Source organism: Thunnus maccoyii, chromosome 10 (assembly GCF_910596095.1).
Source record: "Thunnus maccoyii chromosome 10, fThuMac1.1, whole genome shotgun sequence".
Taxonomy (NCBI): domain Eukaryota; kingdom Metazoa; phylum Chordata; class Actinopteri; order Scombriformes; family Scombridae; genus Thunnus; species Thunnus maccoyii.
In genome coordinates this window covers 6141109-6167353 of record NC_056542.1, presented here as the reverse complement: position 1 = coordinate 6167353, position 26245 = coordinate 6141109, and the positions used below count along the sequence as shown (strand labels likewise).

Here is a 26245-nt window from a genome sequence, read left to right as displayed (position 1 = left end):
ACTGATAAAAGTTTGACCCCCCGATATGAGGTCGTGAAGTTGAAATTACAGCTTTCATTTCAAAACCGTGGCACAAATAACAAACTTTAAAATGACATGTAATTACTATAGAAATAACACAAATGGAAAGAAGACTTTATCAGTAAGTCGACATGATAAAAAAAATCAAACCTGTGACAATTTTTATCAGTGATGAAAAATTACGGAAAATAACATCCGTAGTATTTAGAGTCGACAGTGACCAGAAATAAATCCTCGGAAATGGTTTACGAGCTGAGCTTATATAAGATGATAAAATATAAATATATAATAATTCAACAGCCTCCAACTTCAAAATCAAACATCAATCAACATCAAACACTCAATCAGCCATCACATCAGTTTCTCACTAAATCAGTTTGGCAATAAAAGTATCATTTTCTAGAAGTCAAGTTGGAATAAAAGCCAGCGATCTGCCGAGAATGAAAGAAAGACGCTTTCACTGGCTTTGTTTTATTCCTCTTGACAAAAAATATCTAACAAAAAAAAAAAAAAAAAAAAAAGAGGCAATGCTATTCAGATAAAAACAGATTAAAGACATGAATTACCCTATAATAAAAATGTATGGTATAAATTACAAGTGTATACAGTGCGGATTAAAATCAAATATTACCAAAGATAAATTTCAAACTAAAAGCTGCTGGAGAGTTTTCGGGGCACAGACACATTTTACAGACGGACAGTCACAATAACTCCACTCTCCGGGGGATCCGGGTGGACGACACAGGCTGTGCCACAGGCGCTGTGGGCCGCCTGGGAAAGGAAATTAATTCCTCTTTGAGAGAAAATTACTTTAACAGATAGCATGGCTGAGGCAGGCTGTAACTTTGCCGCTGTCGCTCCCCCCTTCCTCCCCCCTCCCCCCATCCCCCCCCCACACACAGTCCCACCAAAGCCTCCGAAGGCAGCAGAGGCAGCGCAGCAGAGGAAAGGCACCTTAGGTGAGTGAGTGTCAAACTCTTCTACTGTTTACCTTACAAATTAAGGCTATTAGCAGGTTAGCCCGGGCTATATATTCGCTCTGGGGCTTGAGCAGGTATTAATACACACGTGTTTCCAATCCTGTCACTGTTCTCTCTGCAGTGATGGCCTGTGGCATGGGTGTTTTCAGTCAGTCCTAGCCTTTGCCCCTCGTGGGCTATGAGGCAAAATCTCCCACTGTGTGAATATAAGTATGTGTGTGTGTAATCTTATGTTGGGCCAATACTTTTATTGTGAAAATATTAAATATTACACAGGAATTTTATCCACTTCAGATTGGATTTGAGTTCCACGTAAGATGCATCAATTACATTTTATTTTATTTATGGAATTTTAAATTATTTTTTTCTTTTTGTTCATGTATCTTTTGTCGACCACTGAATACATGTGGCACCTTTAAGAGCTGCTAACCCTAAATAAATGTCATTAGTCTGGCTTCAGTGAGGACTTTTAGTGTCCCTTGATGGTGTAAATGCTGTTTCAGGTGCTTTTCCGATCTGAATTGAATAAAAAATCCAATTGGAAACATTTTATTTGGGCATGAAAACGATCCCATGTGAAGATATCGTGAGTATTATGGCACAAACCATCAATCATGTCAATCTAAAACTACCTGTATTGGCCTCCGAAAGCACATATTGGTCAAACTCTATTATGTGATGACATGTGAAGTGAAGAGGAGAATAAAAAGAGGTGAAGAGGTTCTAAAGATGAGTTTCTTATTTTTTTCCTTGTTAGTCATAAAAAAAAAAAAAAAAAAAAAGGAGTCAGTGAAGAGGAGAGGCTGCCGCTGTCGATGTGTTTCTGATAATCGTGTCGGGGTGGCGAGGTCGGGGGGGGCGGCACGGTTTCTCCGCAGTAGACAGAAACCGAAGGTAGACCTGCTGCTCAACCTGTGGCTGTCAGTCACCAAGGCAGGAAGGATTACAGCAAACACAGCTCAGTGCCACTGTCACCAAAACAAACATGCAACCACCACTTTAGTGCTTTTCTTACATGAATTTAAAGTAAACATGGTCATTTACTGTATAGTTTAGGTTTGGCTTTCTTTGGAAAATAAGCAACCATTGTCTTTTTTGCAGAAATATAATATGCAGTGAGGTTCTGGCTTTTGCAGAGGTTAATCAAAAGATAATATGGGATGGAAATGTGTCCCTAGAGTCACAAAAAGAATAAAAACTGTTAAAATTAGAAGCAGTGACATGACTTTATATGAACAAAACCTGCTTTTTTTTTTTTAATCCAAAGGCTCAAGTCTTAAAGTAAAAAACATTAACGACAACAATTATTTATGTCTTCAATAGCAGAACTCGAATATGATAAAATTTAATCCTTTTAACTATTTTCATTGCCAATCACTGCAGCTACTTTCCTAAATTTAACAGCCCCGGATGTGTAATACGCTTTACTGAGAAAGCTTTGATGCAGCTCTCGGCGTCAGAGTATAATATGAGCATTTAAAAAGACCCAGTGTGTGTGTAATCATTATTGGACATTTTCCTTTTTTTTCTTGAAATTCTCCGGCTAATATGGAAACATTTCAGAGTGTATAACATTCACCGAGTCTCTCTTGATATATAAAGCGTGTTGCCAAGTAGAGAACGATTAGAATTGATGTGTTTTGTACCAGCGTTAAAACCTAATATATCCAAAATTAGACGGCTGGCATGAAAACAAATGTCATCCTGGTAAATAAACGGAAACCTGCAGGATTTTAGGCCTTTAGTGAAAAGCAGACAGCAGAGATTTCTTTTGTCACAAGTTTGGATTTTAATGGAAACGTTTGGCTCTCTTCAGATATGAGATTTCCAACCTTTTTGAAAAACTCTGCCTTTATAAAACAATTGCTGCAATGAAAGTTAGAATTAAGTTACAGAGAATATCATCCAGAGATCATTTCCTACATGTAGGTTATGTGTTTAAATGTCTGTATGTCTTTTTTTTTATAAAATAGAAATAATAGTTCAGGATAAACTGTTTAAATATTCACCAGCAAAACTGCATCTGGGCCCTAAAAGTGACATTTTAAAAATGTGGCCAAACTCATTTATTAAAACAAACGATCTCAAATCAGTATCTATATGTAAACAGCATCCACAGAGAGAGTTTGCACGATATGCTCGGTTTGATCCTGCAACTAATTAAAGAGCAGAGACAGTGACACGGCACCAGTGTTGATATGAACATCTGTGGGCGGTGTGGAAACGGTTGTCGCTGCTTGTTTCCTCTCAAACCTCAGCCGCAGATTTACAGCAGTTGTCAGAAATATTGTCCATACAAGCGATAGCAGGATGTCAGTGATATATGATGAAGTGAGACAGTAAATGTTGTCTCAGTTTGCAGCTTGATTACATGAAGAGAACAGCAGTCTTCTAAGGGAGTGACGGCATGGGAGCATAAAGGGAAACGTCGATAGCTTCATGTAGCTTGACACGGATGAAACCATTCATGCAGCAAACTTTTTTTTTTTTTGCAGTTTGCATGATACTAAATTATGTGCTGTTTGCATGATAATTAAGAATAAATTGTTAGGATTGTGAGGCAACTTTTCATTTTTCAAATTGCAGCTTGTGCAGCTACAAAATGTTTGTGTTTAGAATGTTTATTGGAATAAAATCCTTAATTTATCAGACACTGGTTGTGTGTTATGTTCCCTTTATTCAGTGAATTGTTCAAAAGTAAATAAATAACAGGAATAGTTTTAAATGTAATGTTGAACACTGCTGTCAGGAAAACCTTGCAGTAATAAATTATGTTAAATTAAAAGACAATCTGGTTCCCTTATGGAGCCAGAAAAATCAGTGACCTTTTCTACCAATTAAATATATTTAATGAGTTAAAAAATGCCAAAGAAAGGTTTATTTCTTTGCTAAAAAGTTGACATTTGAGAGATATAAAAGCTTTCATCTGATTTTGATGATATCTTTGTTAAGAGTTTGTGATTTCCTGCTTTAATAGAGTCATTTAACACACTTGCTCCTCTTAGGTGGCCATTTTCTGTGTCTATAATGGCCATGGACAGCCGGGGTGAGATCATCATCTATAATGGGGGCGGTTGGAGCTGCCTGGTGTGATGGTTCCCCTCCGCCTCCAGCTTGAAGGCATTGGAGCCTGAGTAGACATGTGTGATGCTGTGCAGGGCCTCGCACCGAGTCAGACCACACCTCAAACAGCCCGGGGTCGCCGCACTAAAACCTCCATTTAAATCTGGACCCGGTACAACCGCCAAGACCAAAAGCGGCACCGGCTCCAGCCAGCCAGGCAGCCGTGCACATTATCCTTCAGTGCTAAGCCTGTTTCCTCCCAGACTAAATTTGTAAACGCCCTCCTTCATTTCACCCCCTTCGCACTCCTCGCCATCTTCGAGCACCTTCCAGTGGGAATGGGTGCCAGGCAGGGGAACAAGTCCAGACTTCTCAGTCAGCGAACTGGGCCATTAGTGCTTTTATTTGGTCGGTTGGATCGCCTGCCCGCTCACTAAACCCACCCGCACGCTAAACTTCCTGCTCCAGAGCAAGAGTTGTTTCGGACGCCCACATGTCGCAGGCTCGGTCCAATGTGTGGAGAAGCTCTGGCCTTATTGCATCATTCCAACGTCCCTATGATGGTCCAGCTTCAACATACTGTTCCAATCAGGCAAATCATTCAGAAGAGTGAAGTCAACCTTTTATGATTTAACGGCTTCCTTCTCTCTTTAGGTTCCTGGAGGTTTCTGGATGATTCCCAAAGTATTCGCTCTGTTGAGTTACTGTACGACGGACCCGGCCTGTTTTCTGATTAATGTTAAGTCAGTATGTTGGGGCTGGTGAATCTCATTAACACTTAATTCAGACTCAGCGCCATCAGTTCGATTTTAACACGGCAGCGTCACGCAGTCGTACCGTGACGGGTCAGAGTGACAGTTTTTTGATTTCAGTTTGAGCTTCATCCAAGCAGATCTGAACAGTAAATTGACTTTTAAACCTGGCTGATAATTCCCAAAAAAGTAGAGCTACAGCACAGGTGTACTTTATGAGTGGTTGTTTGGTAACCACGGAGACCATTGGCAAAGTTTCTCGTTTACACCTGTTGGTTATTCTGCAGATCTTGTCAGTAAATCCCTGTGTTGTTCGTTAGGGTTTTATTTACAGTCCTTACACACCTACTGTTCACCTTCACGGATGTTTTCACTTATTTTTGCCTGATTAGACCCTTTTAAAAAAAGACAGCGTGACTGTGACTGATTGACAGTTCCCTCACTCTCCTGGTAGTTTTGTTGTAACTGTTAAGGCGAGACACATTACACCCTTATCATTTTTATTAGCATCTTGAGTTCGATGACCTCATAGCTTCACCCAATTTCCACCTGAGCAGATGTCTAATCAAATAACTGAAAACACCTGTGTGGGTTTACGGGACATTTAACTTCATTAAATATTAGCCAGACTGTGTCGCCTACTTCTGACTTGATGGAGGTTTTTCGTGACCACACTTACTATCACTACTATTAGTAGTGCTTTAATACTAATAATTATTGTTGTTATTCCACTTAAATGTTCTGTCTGTGATTTGGGGTAAATCCTCATATGCTCACCTGCTTTTTTCTGTTCTCTCCTGCACTTTTTGTTTAGTATTTGTGTTCTCAAATGTGCAAATGATGTACTACTATCACAACTACTCCTATACAATACAAACAACAAAAGCAATGAGGACACAAAACTGAAAAATATCACTAAAAATTGTCAACCAAAGCAAACATGTCTCCACAACCTTCCTCATGTGATTTCCAAAGCAGAAATCAATCAAGTTTACTGAGATGTTGCTGCTGATTAATAGAATTCAGGGAAATTTTCATTTTTCATAATTTTTTATTTTTTATTAGAGCTACAGGTTTGAGTTCAGTCTGTCTTAATCTTTTTTTTCTTTCCATCTGTGTCATTTTTCTTGCTCTCTTTAGAGTATAATTTCTGCCTGGTGATTGATTGATTAGATCTTGTTAAGCTTGTTTCTTGTAAAGGTCTTGGACGTGCTTTGTGATGAATGGTGGTGGAAATAACATGTCATGTCACCATGCAAATGCAGCTGTAGACTGTAATGATGGTCTAAATGCTATTTGAGAGGCTTTTCCACCATGACAAGCACAAACTCGAAAAGGGCCAACCTTTTTTGGACAAGCGATTGGAAAAATTTAACAGCATCATGAGTATTGGCACACTCCGTCAATGATTTTAATCTAAAAATATTGACACAAGATGCTTTCCTTTCGAACCTGATGAGAATAAAATCATGGTATCTGTCAATTCTAAAAGTATTGAATGCTTCCACATAGTAACGTCTACCAGCTTGTGGCTACAATATATCAGTTGAATTTTACTGTCTTCATCTCTCTGTCAATGCTAATTAAGTCATTTACACAACACAGTAGCGATAACTCACTGACATGTTCCTGTGTTGTGTATATACACAGGTGGTTTCTTGTATAACTGGGTGATTTTGTTGGGTTTTCTGAAGTTGCAGCAGACACAGGGGCTTCACAGTGATTCATCATTGCTGCTGCTGCTGCTGCTGCTGCTTCTGCAGCCCTCCACTCTGTGACCCGACGACGCAAAAGTGCTGCAGCTTCACAGGAGGTGCAGTGTGCAGCAGGAGAATAGGGACCTCTACTGGTGGACGGTGACAGGTGTGTGTGTGTGTGTGTGTGTGTGTGTGTGTGTGTGTGTGTGTGTGTGTGTGTGTGTGTGTGTAAAGCTGCAGTGAAGCTGCATTCGTACCGACATCGATCCCCACTGATGCAGCTTTGCCTAATGTTTTAATATGCTGCAGAATTACAACAATTTCATGTTCAAACATAGAGACGCAAGGAAAAAATGTACACAGGTAGTCGGTGGTCAATCAATATAACTTCTCATTTTTTCATTTTCTGCAAAAATGCTTCCTGCTTAAGTTGAAAAGCAGAATGAATACGATGAAACATGGTGCTCATAATTTATGTAAAGATGTAATCAAGGGGTGGAATCCAGAAGTAATGGAAATATATCAATATTTCTCTGTTGTCGGACGATAAGCCTCGTCTTAGTTGAATGACACTTCAGTTTTGGCACCATCCTAAAGGTCTGGAGAAGATTTTCGGGACCTCAGTGCTTTGAGAGATGAATTCGTTTAAGATGCAAAGGATTATTCTCTGATCTTCTAGGGCGACAAGTTTACTGTCAGTTGGTTGATGACTTGTTTAAGAATTCACAGCAGTAAATTCACAGCAGTCGAGTTGTTTTCTTGTTTTGGCCCTGCCTACTAAAACGAGCCCTGTGTCAAACTCCATCTTTAAGAGGACTGAATTATATTCATTAATCTTGTGTTTACATGGCACATACTCCTAAAATAATAGAACTGAATTGCCTAAAACTAATTAAGACTCAAAAAGAAAACATAGCGTGAAGTGCTGTGTACTGGCATTTTTCTCAATGTCGACACAAATAATGAAACCGACGTGTAGTTTTCACAGTTCACTGTAGATTTTTGACCCGGGGCCTTTATCAGGTTATTGTGTCCATGAGAGGATGTGTCCAACAAGTAGAGACACATGGTGTTTGTATGTAGAGATACACAATGTATTAGTTACTTTAATAATTATGTGGAGTCCCTTATATATCTTAAAATAATTATCAGATCTGATACAAAAGTTCCTGTAGTCTTCTTACCATCATTTTGTGCTTTTGTATCACTCATTCATTTGTTGCACTAATGGCAGTGCTCTTCCCTGTTCTTGCTAAACTGAGATTCCTTGTTACCCTCAGTTTACATCACAGATTGTTTTCTACTGACGGTATGTTTGAAATTCAGAAATGTTTGCTTGACATTTATCCGCCTGCAAATAAATAGCGTGTCTCCCCAGCAGCTCATGGAGTCAAGGGTTATTGCTGCTCGGTGTCAGTCAGATTTAGCTCTTGCCCAATAGAAACCCGGTGACCTCTGCATATTTTTCACTCAGCGGGGTCATCGGCTGCGCCTCCGGGGAGCCGTTCTGCTCTCCGTCTCCTCTCACGCTGGGAAGTGGAGTTCCCAAGCATTTCCCCCAACTGTGGTCCAGAACAATCCCATGTCGTCGCCCAATCAGGAGACTGAAGAGACTGGTTTTAGCCGCCCGCTCTATGTGGACATGACGCATGGACGGGACAATAGGAGGATACAGAGGCATGCGGTATGGGTGCAAAACCTCCCTTCATTATGACGACAGGGTTAGATAGGTTGTTATACAGTGTGGTGTCGATTTCCTGAATTTTATGTTGTGACACCTTAGGCCAGCTGAGGCCCTCTCTGTGTTTTGCCTCATTAAAAATGACAACCCATACTGCATAAAAGAAACCCAAACATGGAGCTCCAGCCCTGATAATATATAAAATGTGTTGCCTGTGGATCAGATCCACAGAGACTCACGCTATAAACTGACCAGAGCCGAGCTTTTCTGTTGCCTGTGTCGTGACATCTGTTGAAATCATAGCCCCGTTTTCAGCAGGACCCTGTCCCGTCCTGTTTGCAGTTGCCATTGGCGACAGGGCAGTGCGCAGGAGGCAGCACAGGGTTTGGTCCAAGCTCACTGGGACTGAAGAGGAGGCGGCGGTTTGGACGGGATGGACTGCATTCAGTTCCAGGGCTTTCCAGAACCTCCCAGGGGCTTCATTAAAACAAAAGGAGGAGGAGGAGGAGGAGGTGGGACTTCCTGTTGGAATGTTACAGACCAACTATGACCCCATAGGAACAGCAACACTCCATGTGGACAGAAGGTCTACAGTCATACTATAGTAATAGCATGAGTATCCATTACAGAGGTTCTCCATCATGCAGCAGAGCTGTTGCAGCCTGTGTCGTCTATTCTGAGCAACTTGCTGCAACACAAACCTGCTGTCAGAAGGCTGGTTGGCAGATCATCTTCTGTTAGAGTAATCTGTGACGCCTACTGGTGACCAGCAGGACGTGCAACAACTGCATTTTATAGCATAGTCCGCTTCCCATCCAAGTGGAACAGGGTGAGATTCATTTGCTTCCGATTGCTTCTTTGTGTTCAATCTGATTGAACTTTGACACCAAAAATCACAAAGGTCTCCAAATTCTAAGAGGTTTGAGAGACAGGGTGAGATTGTTTTATAACAGTGAAATAGTACAAACAGAAGAGGAGGAGAGATGCTGCCTGGCTGCAGTGAGTGTAAGGACAGAGACAGAGTTTATGCCAGTAAATGTTTGATTAGAAGCTTTTAATTCACAACTTTTAGGACTGTTGTTGCTAGCATGCTAGCCATGCTAACTCCTACAGTTTATGTTTACAACCCTACTATACCTACACCGTCCCCCCCCCTGCTTTTGGCCACACCACCGCAGTGGATTTTAGTCTGACTGCAGCTTCACTGTGGAACCCCGCCCATCCTGTCCCAGTCATTTCCTGTATTTGATGCAACATCGCATTTTCACAGCAGAAGAGTACAGCCAAGTTCAGACCAACAGTAGCTCTACATGAAACTCATTCATTTCAATGATAAATGTAGGAGCTCCAGGGCAGAGTGCTCCTTAAAAAAAACTTACAACATCAGATTGCAATGCACTGCTTTGGCCAGTCAAACACATGCAAGTACACAATTCTTTACTTTGTAATATGAATTCTACCGTTCACCTTGCGATTGTGGAGACAATGATGGTCACTGTGATGACTTTAAACCCTGTTTCATAGTATTATAAACTGCTGTAGAGTGTTTTGACATATGACAAACCATCAGACTCATGGATCTATTACTAAGACTGGTCTCATGGATCGTATTTCATCCTCTCACCGCACCTGAGGCAACACACCCTCACCGACGCAGTCCGTTACGTTTTTTAACTTAAACAGAGGTCCAATTGAAAAGTCTGACAAAAAATATGATATATCAACATGTAGCACAGCAATAATAACACTGCTTTGTTGCTTTTATTTGGCTTGAGAACATGTGTTTTAGTTTTAGTCGTTGAATGATGAAGACCTTACAAAACTGTGTTAAGATGCAGTTCTAGTGAATGAAAACCTAACAGATGTTGACTGGACAGACTGGATTGAAGGGATGGGGAAAACCACCAGCTACTCTATGGATACACAAAGACTTTTTTACCACAAGGGTAAGGATATCAAAATGAAGTTTCACTCTTTTAAGTGCTGCACCCGGGTATTCTCCACTTTAGTAGCTAAATGCTCCACTTTATCTATCCCAGCACCACCTACTGTTTGGTACTGCGCTGTCAGTGTACTGAGGGTTTATCTGAGCTTTTTTTTTTAAGCTGAAAACAGCTGCCTGCTGCTGCTGGAAGCAAGGTTGAAAGACACTAAAGTGCTCTGTAGAGCTGAAGGGAACAGAGTCATGTAATAATCCTCTGTGGCAACATATTTTATATTATACTTTAACTTTGATTTTCAGTGTAGCATCTTTATGTTAACTTAACATTTCAGCTGCTCGTGAGCAGCCGGAAACACAGGTTGTGACACTGACACTGATGTCTGTATCAATGTATCTGTATCCTATTTTTCTACAATTCTACAGTTGCAACACTGGTTGCAATATCCTTCACTATTGAGCATGACAAAAGGATAATGAGTAGCTTGTGAGGGTGGGGGAGGATTGGAAAGCATTTTGATATTGCTTTGTTCCAAAGCAGAATGAGCCAGGGAGTGAGTTCTGAGAGCCAGAATTATCAACACGGAAAAATTATCCTTGAGTCATTGGTGATGATAAACAACCTGCAGATATTTCTTCAGTCGTTTTGTGACAGAAAGTTACCTACTGCTGCTATAAGAGGCAACATACAGAGATCAAACTGTGGGACAAACGTAGGACAAGTACACAAAAGCATTCAATGCACGAGATGAATTTAGGAGTGTCGACCTTGTGTGATGTGCAAAGACAGCAGAGACAACAGAGAGAAGGTTAAAGATACAAACGGTGAGAGGAGGAGGAGAGGCTGAAATAGAGGGAAGAAGAGTGCAGCACCTGGTGTTTGACAGTTGCATTAGTGCAGTTCATCATCCAGCAGGAAACAATAGGGATGTTGTCAGTCTGGAGCAACAGACTCACACAGGAACGAGTAAGTGGGAAGACTGCCACTTGGACCAGAGATAGTTTTCCATAAAACTGATTTACATTTCCATTTTTAGGTATTTAAGCCGGGCTCAGACTACAGGAGTTTTAAAATCCTAACCGATTTTGAAATCGGGTTGCATCACGCACATAAGGAGAAACTTTACAGATGTTCTTTTTCTAATCTCAAACATGCACACACTACAAGATTTGAAAATAATGGCACATCACACACTACAGGATATTATTGAGATTATCGTGCCAGAGGAATGCACCACCTCTCGTGATCTCATGTGGAAGCAGATGTAAACGAAAAATGAAAACTGGAAAAACATAAGCAGAAGGCTGAACGGGTATGGATGACAAACACACACACACAACACAGGTTGTCTGTTATTCAGGTGAGATTTTAACCGTCAGTTTTAATATCTTTCAACAGTCGTATGCTAGCTAACGTTAGCCTCGAGGGCTCAATGTTTACCGTTGCTTGGCAACATCAATTAACATCCTCTCCTTGTAGACTTGTCTCTCTTATTGGCTACGGTGGTCTCGCTTGGAAAGTAGTAATGTAATCATCCAGATTTTATCTCCTAAATATCAAACATGTGTGAAATTATTGGGGGGTAATCCCCTCACACTACCAGATAATCTGGGCCGAACATCGGACCCGACCAAAGTCCCAGATCAGATTTCTCCTCCGATTGTCGGAGGTGAATCAGGGATAAATCGGCCCAGAGCTCCTGTAGTCTGAGCCCGGCTTTAGATGACTCTCTTGTCCTGTGCAACTTAGAATGAGTGTAACAAGAAAAATAAAAAAGGTCACCAGGTCACCAAATTAAAAGCAGAGATAACACAAATAACTGAGAGAAATAACAGGAAAAGAAAACAAGTAAGAGGTAAAGAAAGACAGGAGAAGGAATCATTTTTCACACATCACATACTGATGTCATTACAGAAATCATAACACTTAGGATACAAAAATTTAGCTGTTAAAGTGTCAGATAACACCAAATATATAATCATTTTGTGAAATTACTCTCTTAAATGCATCAATCCTGAGCGAAAAAGTTCTGAAAATCAGAATGAAATACTGTATCTTCCTGTTATTTGATTATAACTCATAAGCATGCAAACTGGATAGGAAAAGAAATCCGCTCCTTTAGGAATACATGTGGCGTTACTGCTTTCCTGTTTTTATGAAATCACTTTCTATAATAAAATATTACAACCTTAATTAAGAAAAGACTTCAGCGATATAGAACTAAAACCTGTGAATGACAAGCTGTGATTTTGGCTTTATTAGCAAAATTCTGCCATCTGATTAAATAAACACTGAATAAATAAACTTTCAGGTTTCAATTTCATTTTGTGTCTTTTCGCTGAATATTTCACAGCTATTTGCCAAGTAGACAAACAACAGCTGCAGCTGTTTATTTTTATTGTCCATCAACCAAAGAGCTTTCTGGGCAATTTGTCCAAAACTGCACCACGTTGTACAAACAATAAATAATTACAATGAAAATACAGAGAAGAGTTACACATTAAATGTTGATGTACATGACAAAAGGGTGACGTGGCCTCAGAAACACTGATATAGATGTAATAGTTTGCACATATTATGGAAACACTTCACTATGATGCGTTGAAAATACGTCAATACGTTGTCATTGGAAAGGTTAGACGGTGACACATGAAACATTTTCTACACCTATTTATTTTTTATTAAATTCATTGTAAATACCTTGGTATTGTTAGGTTCTATTGGACACACATGTTAGAATTAAGTTTTTTTTGTTGCTTTTGAACATGGATTTGTCCCCTCACATGTGTCTTTCATTTTACTGGAACGAATAAACATTTCAAAAAGCTTTCCAGTCCACTCTGAATTTGATATAGTACATCATAACATGTACATGCAGTTTAAGATTGTCAGTTTGATGGATGCGAAACTTTTTTCCTGTCTTGGCCGATCCCTACTGACTTTTGTTATTGACATTTTAAAACTTTTCACTCCCAATCCTGTTCAATTTTGCATAATTCCTTCCAGTTTGGGTGAAACAGAGCTTCTAAGTCCAAAAGCTAAAAATTCTGGTACACTACAAGAACCGGTTTTAAATGTTTAAGTGATAAGGCTTGAGGCCTCTGCATTACACATCCCATTGGACTTGTCAGGGTAGGAAAAGAGCAGGTGTTACAAATAACATAATGATGATTTCTATTCAAGTATCCAAGTAAACCATGACAGCGAGGCAGCAGGCACAATAAGACCCTGAAAGTGAAGCAGCTCAATGGCATTCAGCCAACTTTAATTTTATTTATTTTATTTTATTTTATTTTATTTACATCTGTGCCTTTCAGGTAGCATATAACATGACTGTAAGGTCATATTCCCATCCCCAAATGTACAGTACAGTAACAAGTCTCCTATCCGACCAGTATCTCACAATCCCTTTTGATGTCATGTCCCACGTTTTTATATTTAGATTTTTTATTTAGAATTTATGATAAAATACCTTATTTACTTTGGTTGTGCTGCAAAAACAGGTCATATTAATTTAAAAAAGCATGTTTTCTGTCTATTATCCTTTTAATCATTAATCATTTTTATCACTTGAGGGATAATTCCAGTTCATTTAAAACTTGGGTCTTATTTTTGTGGCTTTTGTCACCCATAATATAGATAATATTTACTTACCAAGTCATTTGCTGAGATCCTGGGAAAGTAGCGACGTCACGAAGTAAGTCCAACAAAGTAAAGAAACGAGCAGTCGGACAATCAGACAGGTTGTAAACAAACATCCAGGTTAGTTCAAGAAAGACAAAGGGCAAACATTAAAGTGATTCCCAGAACTATCCGTTGTAAATATCAATAGAGGTATATAGACCGACTTCCTGGTTAACTTTGATCTACCATACTTACCGTACCATACCTACCATTTAGCAACATTTTGTTTTACCGCCAAATGTGGTTAAAGGTATAATGAGTAAGAGCTGGCCAGAATTTTAGTTTAAAAACATTCCAAAATTAACTAAAATTATCAACAGAATATGAAGAAATAACAGTTTTGACATTATGCCAAAGACCTATATGTATTGTGTATGTAGAGATATCTACGGAGGTTAGCATGCTAACCAGCTAGCTCTAGCCCCATCCGGCCCATACTGTCTTGTAATACCACTTTGTACCTTTAGGGACAATAGTGAGTCACCGTAGCGTCCAGTCTGCCCTCAGTCCAACACGAGTGCTGCCCAGAGCCATCAACAGTAATGGCGGAGCCAGGCTGAAACATGGATGTTTAATAAGAGCCGGATAGGGCGCCACCGCTCAGCCTTGCAGCCAATTTTTCCCAGTGGTCACTCGCGGTATTGCAACGAAAAATCTCCCTGCAGCCCAAAAAGCTTTTTCCCCATAGACCATCATTGTAAAAGAGACGCCTGTAAAACTATTGATAGCACACCTCGAACTTCTAACAAGGTCAATTATGACTCTTTCTATTATGAACTTTTGATCCATGGAGGTTTTATATTGGTTAAACTTTCCTTGAGCCGAGAAAAGCGAGTTAAATATCCGTGACGTCACCACAATGTAAAGTCTAGCGGGAACTCGTGGGCGGGGTTAGTGGGGGAGACACTACTGCGCATATTCAGTGGGCTGCACAACACGGAAGCAAACCCGGAAGCTAGAAACTTTTTTTGGTGTATGCCAGTTGAGCAATTCCTATAGGACTAAATGGGCACCATTTTTAGTCCGGTACCCAGCTCTTATAATACATCCATGGGCTGAAAGCTGTTGAAATTTCCACTGTAGTACCATTAATATATCACTTTATTAAGTTTTAATATTTTTTCAAGCAAGTAAGTAACCATGTGGACTCCCAATATGTGGTCAGTTTATCCAAATAACACCTATTTGGCAAGTCGCACTGACGTTGTCGGAGCAGCTGGCAGCAGCTGCAGACACTGGCCGGCAAAATATCAGCTGTTCATGTCAGCTGATCCAACGAACTGCACTGGGTTGCACCAGCTATGTAAAAGCTTGCCATTTGGCATCATAGAACATCATAGTAAGCTGGATTGATATTGAAATATCATATCAATAAATTAAGTCTCATCTGGATTACTGTGTTGTAAAATGGCAGCAATTAATGAAAAATGATGCTCTGTGGCAGTAAAACTGTTGTTTTACCATTGGTGAGTTATGTGAAATTGTATGATTTACACCTACCCCAGGGGCATGTGTGTAACTATTTAGTTGATACTTCAAATCATGTTGTAACTTATCTCCGTGGCGCAACCACTTTCTGATCTGTGCAGCTCATTTATAATTTACCACTGTCTCTAAAGTCTCTGTAGCATTTTGATATCTCGACAGTGCCATAGCACAGATTCGCTGTGAACAATAAGCTTTACGCCGTATTCAGTGGGTGATAATGGTGGTGGGGTGATGTGTTTGGGGGAAAGGGTGGTGGTTGCGGGGTGATATACTGCCCCCTATTTGTTTAGATCACGGGGGCCAATTCTTACACGTCGAACCTTTAAAATTGGTTTTTGATAATCTGGCTAAACTGTTGACTTGTTTACAGCCTGTCTGATGGGCTGACTGCCCGTGTTTGTTGCCCTGCCAGACTATGTTGCCAACACTATGAAAATAAGATCCAATTTGTAATAAACTAAAATTATCCATTTGGAAAATTGCTTAAAATCGGCATCTCTAGTCTAGAGCGAAGACGCAGAATGACCAAAATTCCTACATGACCAACATTAGAAGTATTAAAAAGGCTCAATGCAGCGGTTGGTACTGTAATGATGTTCTGTGATCACACGGCTCCATTTTCCCTCTTAATGAAGTGTGTTACACAACCAGGCCATGTTTATCTTCCACCTGATTGATCCTTTATAAGGCGCTGATTACAATCGACTAATTACACAATGAGTGAGGAGGAGGAGGCAGAACATACACACAAACTTGCAGGAACACACACAGAGTTAAAAGACACGTACAATTAAGGAGAACACAAGGCAACGAGCGAGAGGACACACAAGGACACATGCATGGATGCAAGGCTATAATAAAGACACACATGTTCAATAATAAAGACAAACAAACACAAAAGAGCACAAAACACACATTATCTACACCCATAATGTACACACACACCCGGGCGTGGGTATAAATACACAGATTCCCTGCCTCATTCTCACACCCACACAAACACTAACACACATTCCTGGATTCCAGCTCGTGTCGAGTGTGTTTACATGCCGCCATCACTTCGTGGTCTGGCGTGAGGCATTGAAAGTGATCAGAAATCGGACCAACAAAAGGCCGGGCCAAGCCGGAGAGTAAATAAGTAATAAATCTATCCCACATCAGCGGAACGTTTCACTGTAAACACGATCGTTGTGGCGTCCCGTGCTGATGGGAAGATGGCTGACATTCCTGCTGTTCTCCACAAGAAAGCGCGGCGATAGAAAAAGAGCTGCGAGTTTACGGGGTTTTGGCCGGTTCCTCTGAAGCATCTGGTGGCTTTAATCACAACAAAGCACAATTAGTCAAAGTCAGAGAGACGGAGGGATGGAGGGTTTGTCAGAGACTTACAACGTGTGAGAAAGGCTGAGAGAGGAAGAGCGAGTGTTGTGCCAGAATTTGTATCACGCTAAAAATGTGTTTCCTCTGGGCTGTAAAATGAAATTATAATGAAGGCAATTTGCTATGAGAATGACAAGTACATCAATATCCAGAACACTGTTGACGGACAGCTTCCTCACAGAATCAATGGGTGCGTTTTGGTTTAATAATAATAAGATCAGAAACAAGTGTGTTTTCTTTGGCTTTGTTTAAGAGTCACTTTAATTATTTGTGAAATGTTTTTAAAAAAATATACTTTTAAAATATATTTTGTAATACATTCTCACTAACACAAACAGACAAGATTAAACAAGGTCAAAAGAAAAATGTAAGGAGGAATTAGAAATTGATATATCAGGATATGAAGAGAGGGAAATGAATATCAACACTCGCAAAACAACAAATTCACTTTTTTGGCAGGAGAAATACAACTCTATTACTTTATAACACTCATTCAACTGGCAAAACACATTGATAAGTTTACTTCAAAGCGCTGGAGGAACTGTGGGTTATACAATGCCAACCTTTCTCATATATTTATGGTTTTGCCCAGTATTAAAATCATTTGGGAAGCAATACATAATGAAGTCCAGATGATACTGAAAGTAAATTTCCCTACTGGACATCAAGTACTATCTCCTGGGTATGAGCCCATTACACATAGGCTAGTAAGAAGAACAAGACAAATACTTGGCAAGAATGTTTAGAACCACTGCAGTGAAAGCAATCACACGCAACTGGTGTCAAACATACAAACCACAAATACAGACATGAAGGGATCTGATTAACTAAGTACATGCTATCTAAAGGACAACATGTATAATTAGAAACCAAAGACAGATAGCTGATAATAGACGGAGAAAATAGACTGGACACTGCAACCATGTGAACTAAAATGAAATTTCAAGTACGGCCTATGTATTGACCATGTGTTGCAGTTGTTTTGCTTTCTTTTCTGCTGTTTTTTTTTCCCCTTCTTCTTCTTCACTCCTTGGGGAAATATGTTTTATTATTAAACTGAGTAAGGGGAACTATTATGACGCCATACTGTAGAGTCCCTTTTCTTTATATAACTGTTTTGCAATCAGCTTTCATCTACATTCTAATTTGTTCGTATTTTTAAAAAAAAATGAATGAATTTTAAAAATATATTTTTTTTTTTATTGTTTGAAAAAGAACAGATTGTTTCCCTCCTGCTGTTGAAATCACAGCGAGGGCCAGAGGAAACATGTTTTGGTGGAAACAAATTTTTGGCACAACAATGGAACTTCCCTGTATTATTCCCAGAAGGGTTGTTTTTTTTGTTGTTTTTCTTTTTTCATTTAATTTTTTACTGTTTTAAAGAACATGTTCTTACAAAATTGAACATTTGAAATACACTTTTTTTATTTTTCACTCCCCAAAAATTACAATTTAATATATTATATTTATATTAAAGCTGTATCAACAGGGGTTTTTTAACCACTTGGGGGTAGCGGAGGCAAGGTTGAAACATAAAATCTGACATATACTTCATCACCCTATGCAGAATGTGTTACCAAACTGTTACCTATTTACACATCAGAGCAACATTAGCATTCATTTGAAGTCCTGCATCTGGCCACTCAACATTCACTCTCCTTTTCGCTCTGTTTTGATCTCCACCATCTCCTGAGAGAAAATATCTGGCTCTTCAGCTGCTAAATGTTCCACTTTCTTCACCGGCTATTCGCTAACTTTGTCTGCTCTTTATTACTTGGCAGTTAGCATACAGTTAGCTGAAAACAGCTGCCTGCTGCTGCTGGAGAAGAGGTGGATGAAAGCATAGTTTGCCAGCCAGAAAAACAAAACAATAAGCTGAAAAAGTCTAGAAAGTTCTGTGAAGCCGAGGGGAACTACAGAGTGGGTGATGATTCTTTGTGGTTTGGTTGTTTCATCCAGTGTTATTAAAACATTGATAAATGCAGATTTAAACACGTTAAAATAAAAATAAAAAAATTAATTTGAATCGTAAATTCCTGGATTATGTGTTTTTTAGAAATACTAAATGACTATTATGAATTAAGCGTTTTCTCCTAACAGTGTCCACATGGTTTGAGAATTAAGTCATTGCTTCATTTTAAGGTGTAAAGTGCACGTAGTCCATACAGAGATAGTGATGTGCTCTTTAAATAAACTGAAGCTGAAGTCCACTTTAAACCAAACCATGAAATGTCATTCACTGAGATGGTTTATTTCTAGATATGACTTTGTTTTTTTATATCATAAATCGATGTCCTTGAAGGAATACTGTCTTTATAGTGAAGTTTTATGCTTTTGCCATTGTTTCTCACTTTAGAACAGCTTTCTCTTCTTAATTAGCGTGTTCTTACAACTTTACATAGTGTGGTTTGGACACTTTCTGTATTTTATATAATGTTTTGTCCTTTTTTCTCTTCTCTCATTGTTTGAAGTGTGTAGTGTGATGCTCTATGAGTAAAGTTTACTCACTAACATCACACAGACATATAATAGACACATTTGTTTCTTTCCGTTAGAAATGTTTAGTCAGTCTTTCGTTAGAATTCTTTGTATATTTGTGCAGCAGATAGCTGCGTGGGACAATGAGGCAATCACAAAGCTGTTCTGTTGCTTTGTTTGTTTAAATCAGCCTCCTTCAAATATTCGGGGTGCGTTTTGCCAGTGTGTCTCCACAGCAGATTCAAGAGCTCACACATAAGCTTAGCGATCATTTTACTGGTCAACATCAGGTCCGTTTAATAGAAATGGAAAGAAGCTGGGATTTCTGGGGGAGTTTGAAACTGATCCCTCTCTCCCTTGTAAAAGTTGCACACTTAACTGGACGCATGCGAGGAGGTGAAATTGATCATAGCAGAGTGGGTGTGAAATATATGCACGGCTCTTGGGCCACCTGGAGGTGCATATACATGTGTGTTTGTGTGTGTGTGTGTGTGTGTGTGTGAAAATGTGTGTGACATATAAGACACCATGCAGGTCCCACGCACCACTGAAAGCTGGAGGTGAAGCGAGGAGCAATAACCCCAATAACTTCTATGGCTCAAATTAGCAGTGCTTTTTTTTTTTTAAAGAGCCCTCCCACACAGCTATCACCACATCCACCGCCGAAGACCCTAATTATCAGCCCAGAGAGCCCCGAGTTCACTCAAAGATTGAACCTGATATGTCATCATGAAGGCCACGCCTCCCTCTTAAGAATGGGAACACTATCATAAAAGGCCTTGATGACATAAAACAAAGCGATTGGCTTTGACATGGGAGGAGATTTTAGCTCATTTGGGGTTTTTCAAAAAAGGGAACCAGTTCTGAATTGATCCTGTGCTTTATGGCCTGCTTCCCCCTCTGTGCTAGGTCGCTGGATTTATTTCTGCGTCTGCACAGCAGGACATAAATCATCCCTGGACTCTCTTTCTTCTGCTCCCTCTTTCTCTTCTCTGCCCCCCTTTTTCCTCTCTTTCTCTCTCTGAAGCAAGGGATGTGGCTGTCTGCAGGACAGAGTCCGGCTCTCTCCCCTCCGGAAGAATTAGGCCCGCAGACATTACCACATTGTATTTTGCGGTGCATAGTTTTTCAAAAGGGGGAACCAGTCCTGGCTCCACCACAGTCCCAGTCCTGCGGGCCCCTCGGGCCTCTTTCCCTCACTCTCTAATTAGATTAGCCGGGTCCCCAATCTGGCAACCCAGGACTCCAATCTGGCAATCCGGCTACCTTTGCGGCAGCGTAATATCTGGTCTTAAGAGGAGGAAATGACCTAAATGTCGGTCAGTATGGTATTCTGTTACACCCAATGGTGTGCTGACAAAACGACTTGGGTAATGAAGACGTTAGAGGCAAAGGAGAGAGAAGGGAAAAGAAAAAGAGGATTTACAGCCGAGCTCTATGAAAAGTGCTGGGCCAACCGAAGGCTTGTGGTCGCAGCAGCCATTTTGGGAGGGAAGCTGGCAGCTAAGGGAACCATCACAGGTCGGGTCAGTTCCAAAACAGCCAATTAGGCGCTCAGGGGCTGTTGCATATCAATAAATATCACCCGAGCATGTCGCTACTTGGAGGGCTCGAGTTAATTTGCAATGAAAAGCAAAGTGGATCTTTCAGTCAGGATGAATGTTGAATTCCCTGCCACTTTCTGTCATTCTCTTCTGTCTGCTCTCTTGTGCAAGTGGAGTTTCAGCATCTTCAAGTGTCTAAGCAGAAGGCCATAAAATACAAAACGGCATCGGAAAGGAAGTCGTCAAGCCAACTGATGAAGCCAAAGTCAAAGCCAAGGTTTAGAATATTTTAGGAGCCTGAGAGTCTTACAGGACACTGTATTTCTGTCATTACGAATGCTTTACTCACTGCCAAAGAGATGATTAAGAAATATAAAGAAAACACAGAGTGAGTCGGTGCGTAAAAAAGAAAAAAAAAAAAAAAAAAAAAAGCAGTTAAAAGTGAACGAGGACGGTCAAACTGTACAGAACTTCCCGCAGCGAAACACATGTGCGGACAAGACTAATCCAGCCGTGCACTAAATTCCACAGCCAGCCATCTAGATGGGACGTGACAGAGGAGGACGTCTGGAGATTTCACTGACAGGAAGTGAGTGCTGTGAATGATTCGGCCTCATAAATCATTTTTGGGGGAGAGATGCAGGGAGCTTCCAAAACCTGGAGTCTTTTTCATGCCTAGCTGATGAGTTGATCCCTCAAAGGGTGCTGCAGAGAGCGGCAGTGTGTGTGTGTGTATCGGGAAGGCAGCACATGGGTGTTTTGTGTGCACGCATACGTGTGTACAGCTCCCACGCCATAAGACGAATCAACATGTTATGGCAGGTTGTGATGACTAACTTGCTGTTGGTTGTTGTGTTTGGGATTTTGCTGCAGAGAAAATAGTTACAATCCTTCACCGTGGCCCAGAGGGATCTGAGGCTCGGAGCCTCGGGCCGGGTGGAGGGGGAGAGTCTTGAGTCAGGGAGACATGTTCATGGGAAAGATCAACTGGGGATTTGTCTCTACGGTGTACTTAGTCTATGAATGTGTGTTTGTGAGTGTGTGTGTGTGTGCGTGCCAGGTATTCCTCATGTTGTGGGGACTCGCCTTGTTTATTGGGACAAAAAGCAAGTCCCCTTAACTTAAATCATTAATTTAAGGGTGAAGACTTGGTTTAAGGTTGAGGTGATTTTAGGGTTAAGTTAAGGTTAGGGTTAGGGTTAGGTTAGGATAAGTCTACAGGAAATGAATGTAAGTTAATGTAATGTCCTCTGAAGTGATGAAAACACAAGTGTGTGTGTGTATGTGTGTGTATGTGTGTGTGTGTGTGTGAAAGAAGGAGTGAGAGAAAGATGCAGCCAAGTTTGAGACTATGTTCACAATAATTCAGATAAATTTCAAAACATCATTTATTCTTTATTTTGGCCACCCATTCACAGTGGGCTTCTGTTTTTCCGCCCACGAAAACTGATCTTTATGAAAAATTCTCTCCCTGAAAAAGTCTCTTGTGTAATGTCTGTAAATGTGTGAACAGGGAAAAATACCAGATTTTATTAAAACCTTCTAGTATTCTTTGATGCAGCAGAGAGAAGAGAGTTACAAAATAGTGATTCCATTAAGAGTAATGTTGGGCAGGTTAATTAAAAAATTGAATCATTCGCACATTTAGAAAGTAATGATGTTACTTTACTAATCTATAATTTTGTCATCCTGTTTTTTCAGATTGTAATTTTGCTATCTTGCTCTGTTCTGCACACACATCTATTACATTTCTGTCCGTCCTATCGCTCTTTGTTAGATTTCTACAGTTTTTTCCTGTTATTTTTCCTTATCCATCTAAAGATAGATGATTTTGTATTGCTGCACAGATTGTAAAGCCCCCTGAGGCAAATTTGTGATTTGTGATATTGGGCTATAAAAATAACAACTGACTTGACTTGAACAATTAATAAGCAGCAAAAGTAATAAGTTAGGTCCATCAGTGGTGCCTTTAAACAACTTTAAAGTCTCCCCACTCACGTTACATCTTCTGTGTTTAACTCAGAGAAAATGAGATGTGGTTTAACAAGCAGTGAGCCTACAGTTTGGAGATATTTACTGACCATCAGCAGCTGTCTTAACATTAGAAGTAGTGACTGCATGAAGTCCCGTCCTCTCAGTGAAGCTGCGTTATTCTCAGAGCCTCCAACTCTGAACTAAACCAGCTGATTCCTGAATGAAGCCTATCAGAGGCTAACGTTTAGCAAGCCAGCTAAGAAGACACAACATGTAAATCAGACAACTTTGGATTTACCTGGTGTCACATTTTTCCTCTTTTGGTGGCAACTAACCATGCCTCTGCAAAAATCTAGCACACACTGGACCAGTCTGTCCACTGAATGCACAAACCGGTATCAACCCTCCATCAAACTACCGTCAAGTCTGCAAACAAGGGATAACTAAATTCTCAAGGTGATGGGGCTTTAATGAGATTAATAACTGTGACATAATTACTGAATTGGAATTTCAAATTGAACTCACCTTGACACCACCACAATGATGAATTTCCTCAAAACCTTAAGGAAAGTAAATGTTCTTCATATTTCAGTGATAACCAAATCCAAAATAGACCTGACACCTTGTGTCTAAAATTTATGCATGTCAACCAACAACAGCTGCACACTCCACAGACTTGAAGTGTTTGTTCTGTTTCCTTCACACACCATGCTCAGATCTCTAACACTCACGGAAAACACACTGTTGTTTTGGATTGATATATGTACTGCTTTTTTTTAAACAACCTGTATGATCGGGGTTTCACTCGCTAAATAATCCCCCTTTTGAAAGCTGTGTCTGTTGTTGATTTGTCTGTGAACCTGTGTGAACTGGTTATCCATTTAAAACTGTCAGTCAAAACATACAATAAACACACTCACAGGTGAACCTTATGAACTTTGTGTGCACATTGATGCAGTGCTGTCTCTGGCACATTTGCTCTATTGCTCTGTGTCCCCGGGAGACTCTCATTGGACAGCTAAGATCTACAAGGAGAGGTCTCATGACCGATGGCGGTGGCCAAGCTAGCACTACTGCTACCAAACTTATCCACTAGCATGTTTACTATCAACTGATCACTGTGTGATCCTTTAGCTACAAGTGTTATATTACAGACCACACTGACTATGTTTGCCAATGTTCGTTTATGAGCTTTAATTTAAAGATCATTACAATGGACATACTTTAGTATGAATTTACTGTTGAAAATTACGTTTGTTTGCCCGAATTTAGAGATTAAGACCATAATGACTTGTTGAAAAAAATGATTCACTTAGTATTTCTAGAGAGAAGTTGACACTTTTTGAATGGGAGTCAGTTGGAGCCAGCATCTAGCAGCTCACGTCAACACATCAGTAAGCCACACAGCTGCACTGGGTGACATGTTCCTTCACAATGAGGAGTTCGGGCTCAGTAGTTTGTTTAGAAACGGCTCCAAAGCCTAATAAAGGCGATCATGTTTTCAGTCTCTGGAGAGTAGTTCTGTGTGAGGCAGACGCCACTGCGAATGAGCAGGAACACGGTTCCATTTACACAGCTTTGCTAGCTCGTTGTACTACATATCATGACCTCTTGACTTTGTTCTACATTATAAGTTTCTCAAAGAACTTCAGTACAAAGTCAAGAGGGTGTCTCCCTTACACAAACTACTGTCCGGGGCCTGAAAATGTGATTGCTTTGTTTTTAGTCTAGGGATTGACCATTTGTCTGAAGGCCCATTATTCCGAAACCCCAGTAGCTCTAAAAATGTCCTATTGGACTGAAGGCCCATTAGTCTGACATTGTCATGACTGTAACTGTAACTATCCACAACTGATAGACCATAGCTAATCAGACATTTATTAAAGGAGATACTCATTTCCAGCTCTATATTTGTATTCTGGGATTCCACTAGAATGATTCACGGTTCAAAAAACTCCTTATTTATCTTATACTGGCTCTTTATGCAGCCCCTCAGTTCAGCCTCTGTCTCTTGAACAGGCAGTTTTAGCTCCTATCTCTTTAAGGCCCCCCTTCTGATTGGCCAGCTTTCCAGAGGGGCAGCCGTATCAGAGTTGTGTTGAGTTACCGCTGATGCAAACCCAATATTTCCTGCTTTACTGATTCATTTTAAAAGCTTTTAAATTACTAAATAATGGGAATGCAAATTAGCAGAGCTTCGTTAGCGACACTAAAAACCTGTCAACACAACAACGTATGGAGATATATGGAGCTATTTCTTCAGCGGATCAGTTAGACATAATGCAGGGAGGAGTAGTATAAGCAGAAACAGCCACAGTGATGATGATTGATGCAGAGCTGCAGACTACCAGCACACCTCGAACAGGTAAACAACTTATTTTACTTTGCTGTGCTGTGAAATGGAAAAATACTCACAGCGTGCCAGCTCGATTTGAGTCACAGTAAAGGAAAAATGCCACAGTGTTAGTGGAGCGGAGCAGTGAACTGGCGCACTGTGCATGGAGCAGATAACTATATAAAGAAATCCGTCACGAGCCGACGTCGGCTCAGTCTGAAGCCAGTGCTTTTTGCTCACAGGGATTACTTCTACATACGTTTATCTCATTATTTTGACACTTTGGCCACATTTAATATTAATATGAACATCCGACATTGTAACATTATATACGTATATGACAGAAAATAAAGAAAAGAATAATAGGTCCACTTTAATATGGAAATGTTGTAGATCATTACTTTTCTGGATGTGTGTGTTCACATGTGCGTGTCAGTGTTTGTGTGGGTGTGAGCTGTAATGGGTGGACGTCCTGTCTCGCTTGTTGGAGGTGGGCTTGATTGAACGGCGCCTGAGGAGTTGAGAAGCAAAGAAAGCAGCCAGGATGGATGCGGAGAGGAGACGCTGAGCTCTGCTGATATTTCACTGTCTGAATCACGAACAGAGCTGCAACATGGCTGTCAGCATGATGGAGATCCAGCCGAGGAGGGGGCCGAGCTCGCAGGACCAACGGCCAAATCCACAGCTGCTTCTAACTAACTGCTCTACTGGCTCACTCAGTTGCAGCTCAATTCAATGAATTTTATTGGCATCAAAGAAGAGACAAATATTTCCCGAATCAAGATAAGACATCAGTATTTCTGACTAAATCTCATTCTCCCCTTCTATCAGGAAGTGTTTCAGTAGCTGAATACTGCAGGATCTGTTCTTTTTTCTTTCTTTCTTTTTCTTTTTTCTGTCCTTCCCTCCATTCTTTCTTTCTTCCATTTTTGCTTCCTTCCTCCAATCTTTTCTTCATTCCTTCTTTCCTTCCGTCCATTTTTTGACTCCTTTCTCCCTTTCCTCTTTCTTTCTTTCCGTTCTTCTGTCCTTCCTTCCATTTGTTCTTTCTTCTGTTTTGCTTCCTTCTGTCCATTTTTTGATTCCTTTCTCCTTTTCCTTTCTTCTTTCCATTCTTTTTCTGTCCTTCTTTCTTTTTGTCCATTTTTCCTCCCCTTCCTTCCATCCTTCATTTTTGCTTCCTTCTGTCCATTTTTTGATTCCTTTCTCCTTTTCCTTTCTTCTTTCCATT

At 40.3% G+C, this 26245-nt stretch overlaps 1 protein-coding gene across 11 annotated transcripts in view; it reads right to left on the bottom strand.

Moving 5' to 3' along the window:
- Positions 1-26245, bottom strand: part of meox2a (mesenchyme homeobox 2a) — a 41005-nt gene that overhangs the window by 11042 nt on the left and 3718 nt on the right. The window contains exons 1-2 of one of the 11 annotated variants that reach the window (XM_042423529.1): positions 14280-14581; positions 13789-13807 (exon numbers count right to left, since the gene is read on the bottom strand). The exons of 6 other annotated variants lie outside the window; for them this stretch is intronic. Coding sequence is in view for 3 of the 5 variants with exons in the window: in XM_042423522.1 (XP_042279456.1) it covers positions 11007-11042 (36 nt within the window). In the remaining 2 variants the exon portion in view is untranslated. 4 more of the 11 variants (XM_042423528.1, XM_042423522.1, XM_042423521.1 and 1 more) reach the window with 4 other exon arrangements.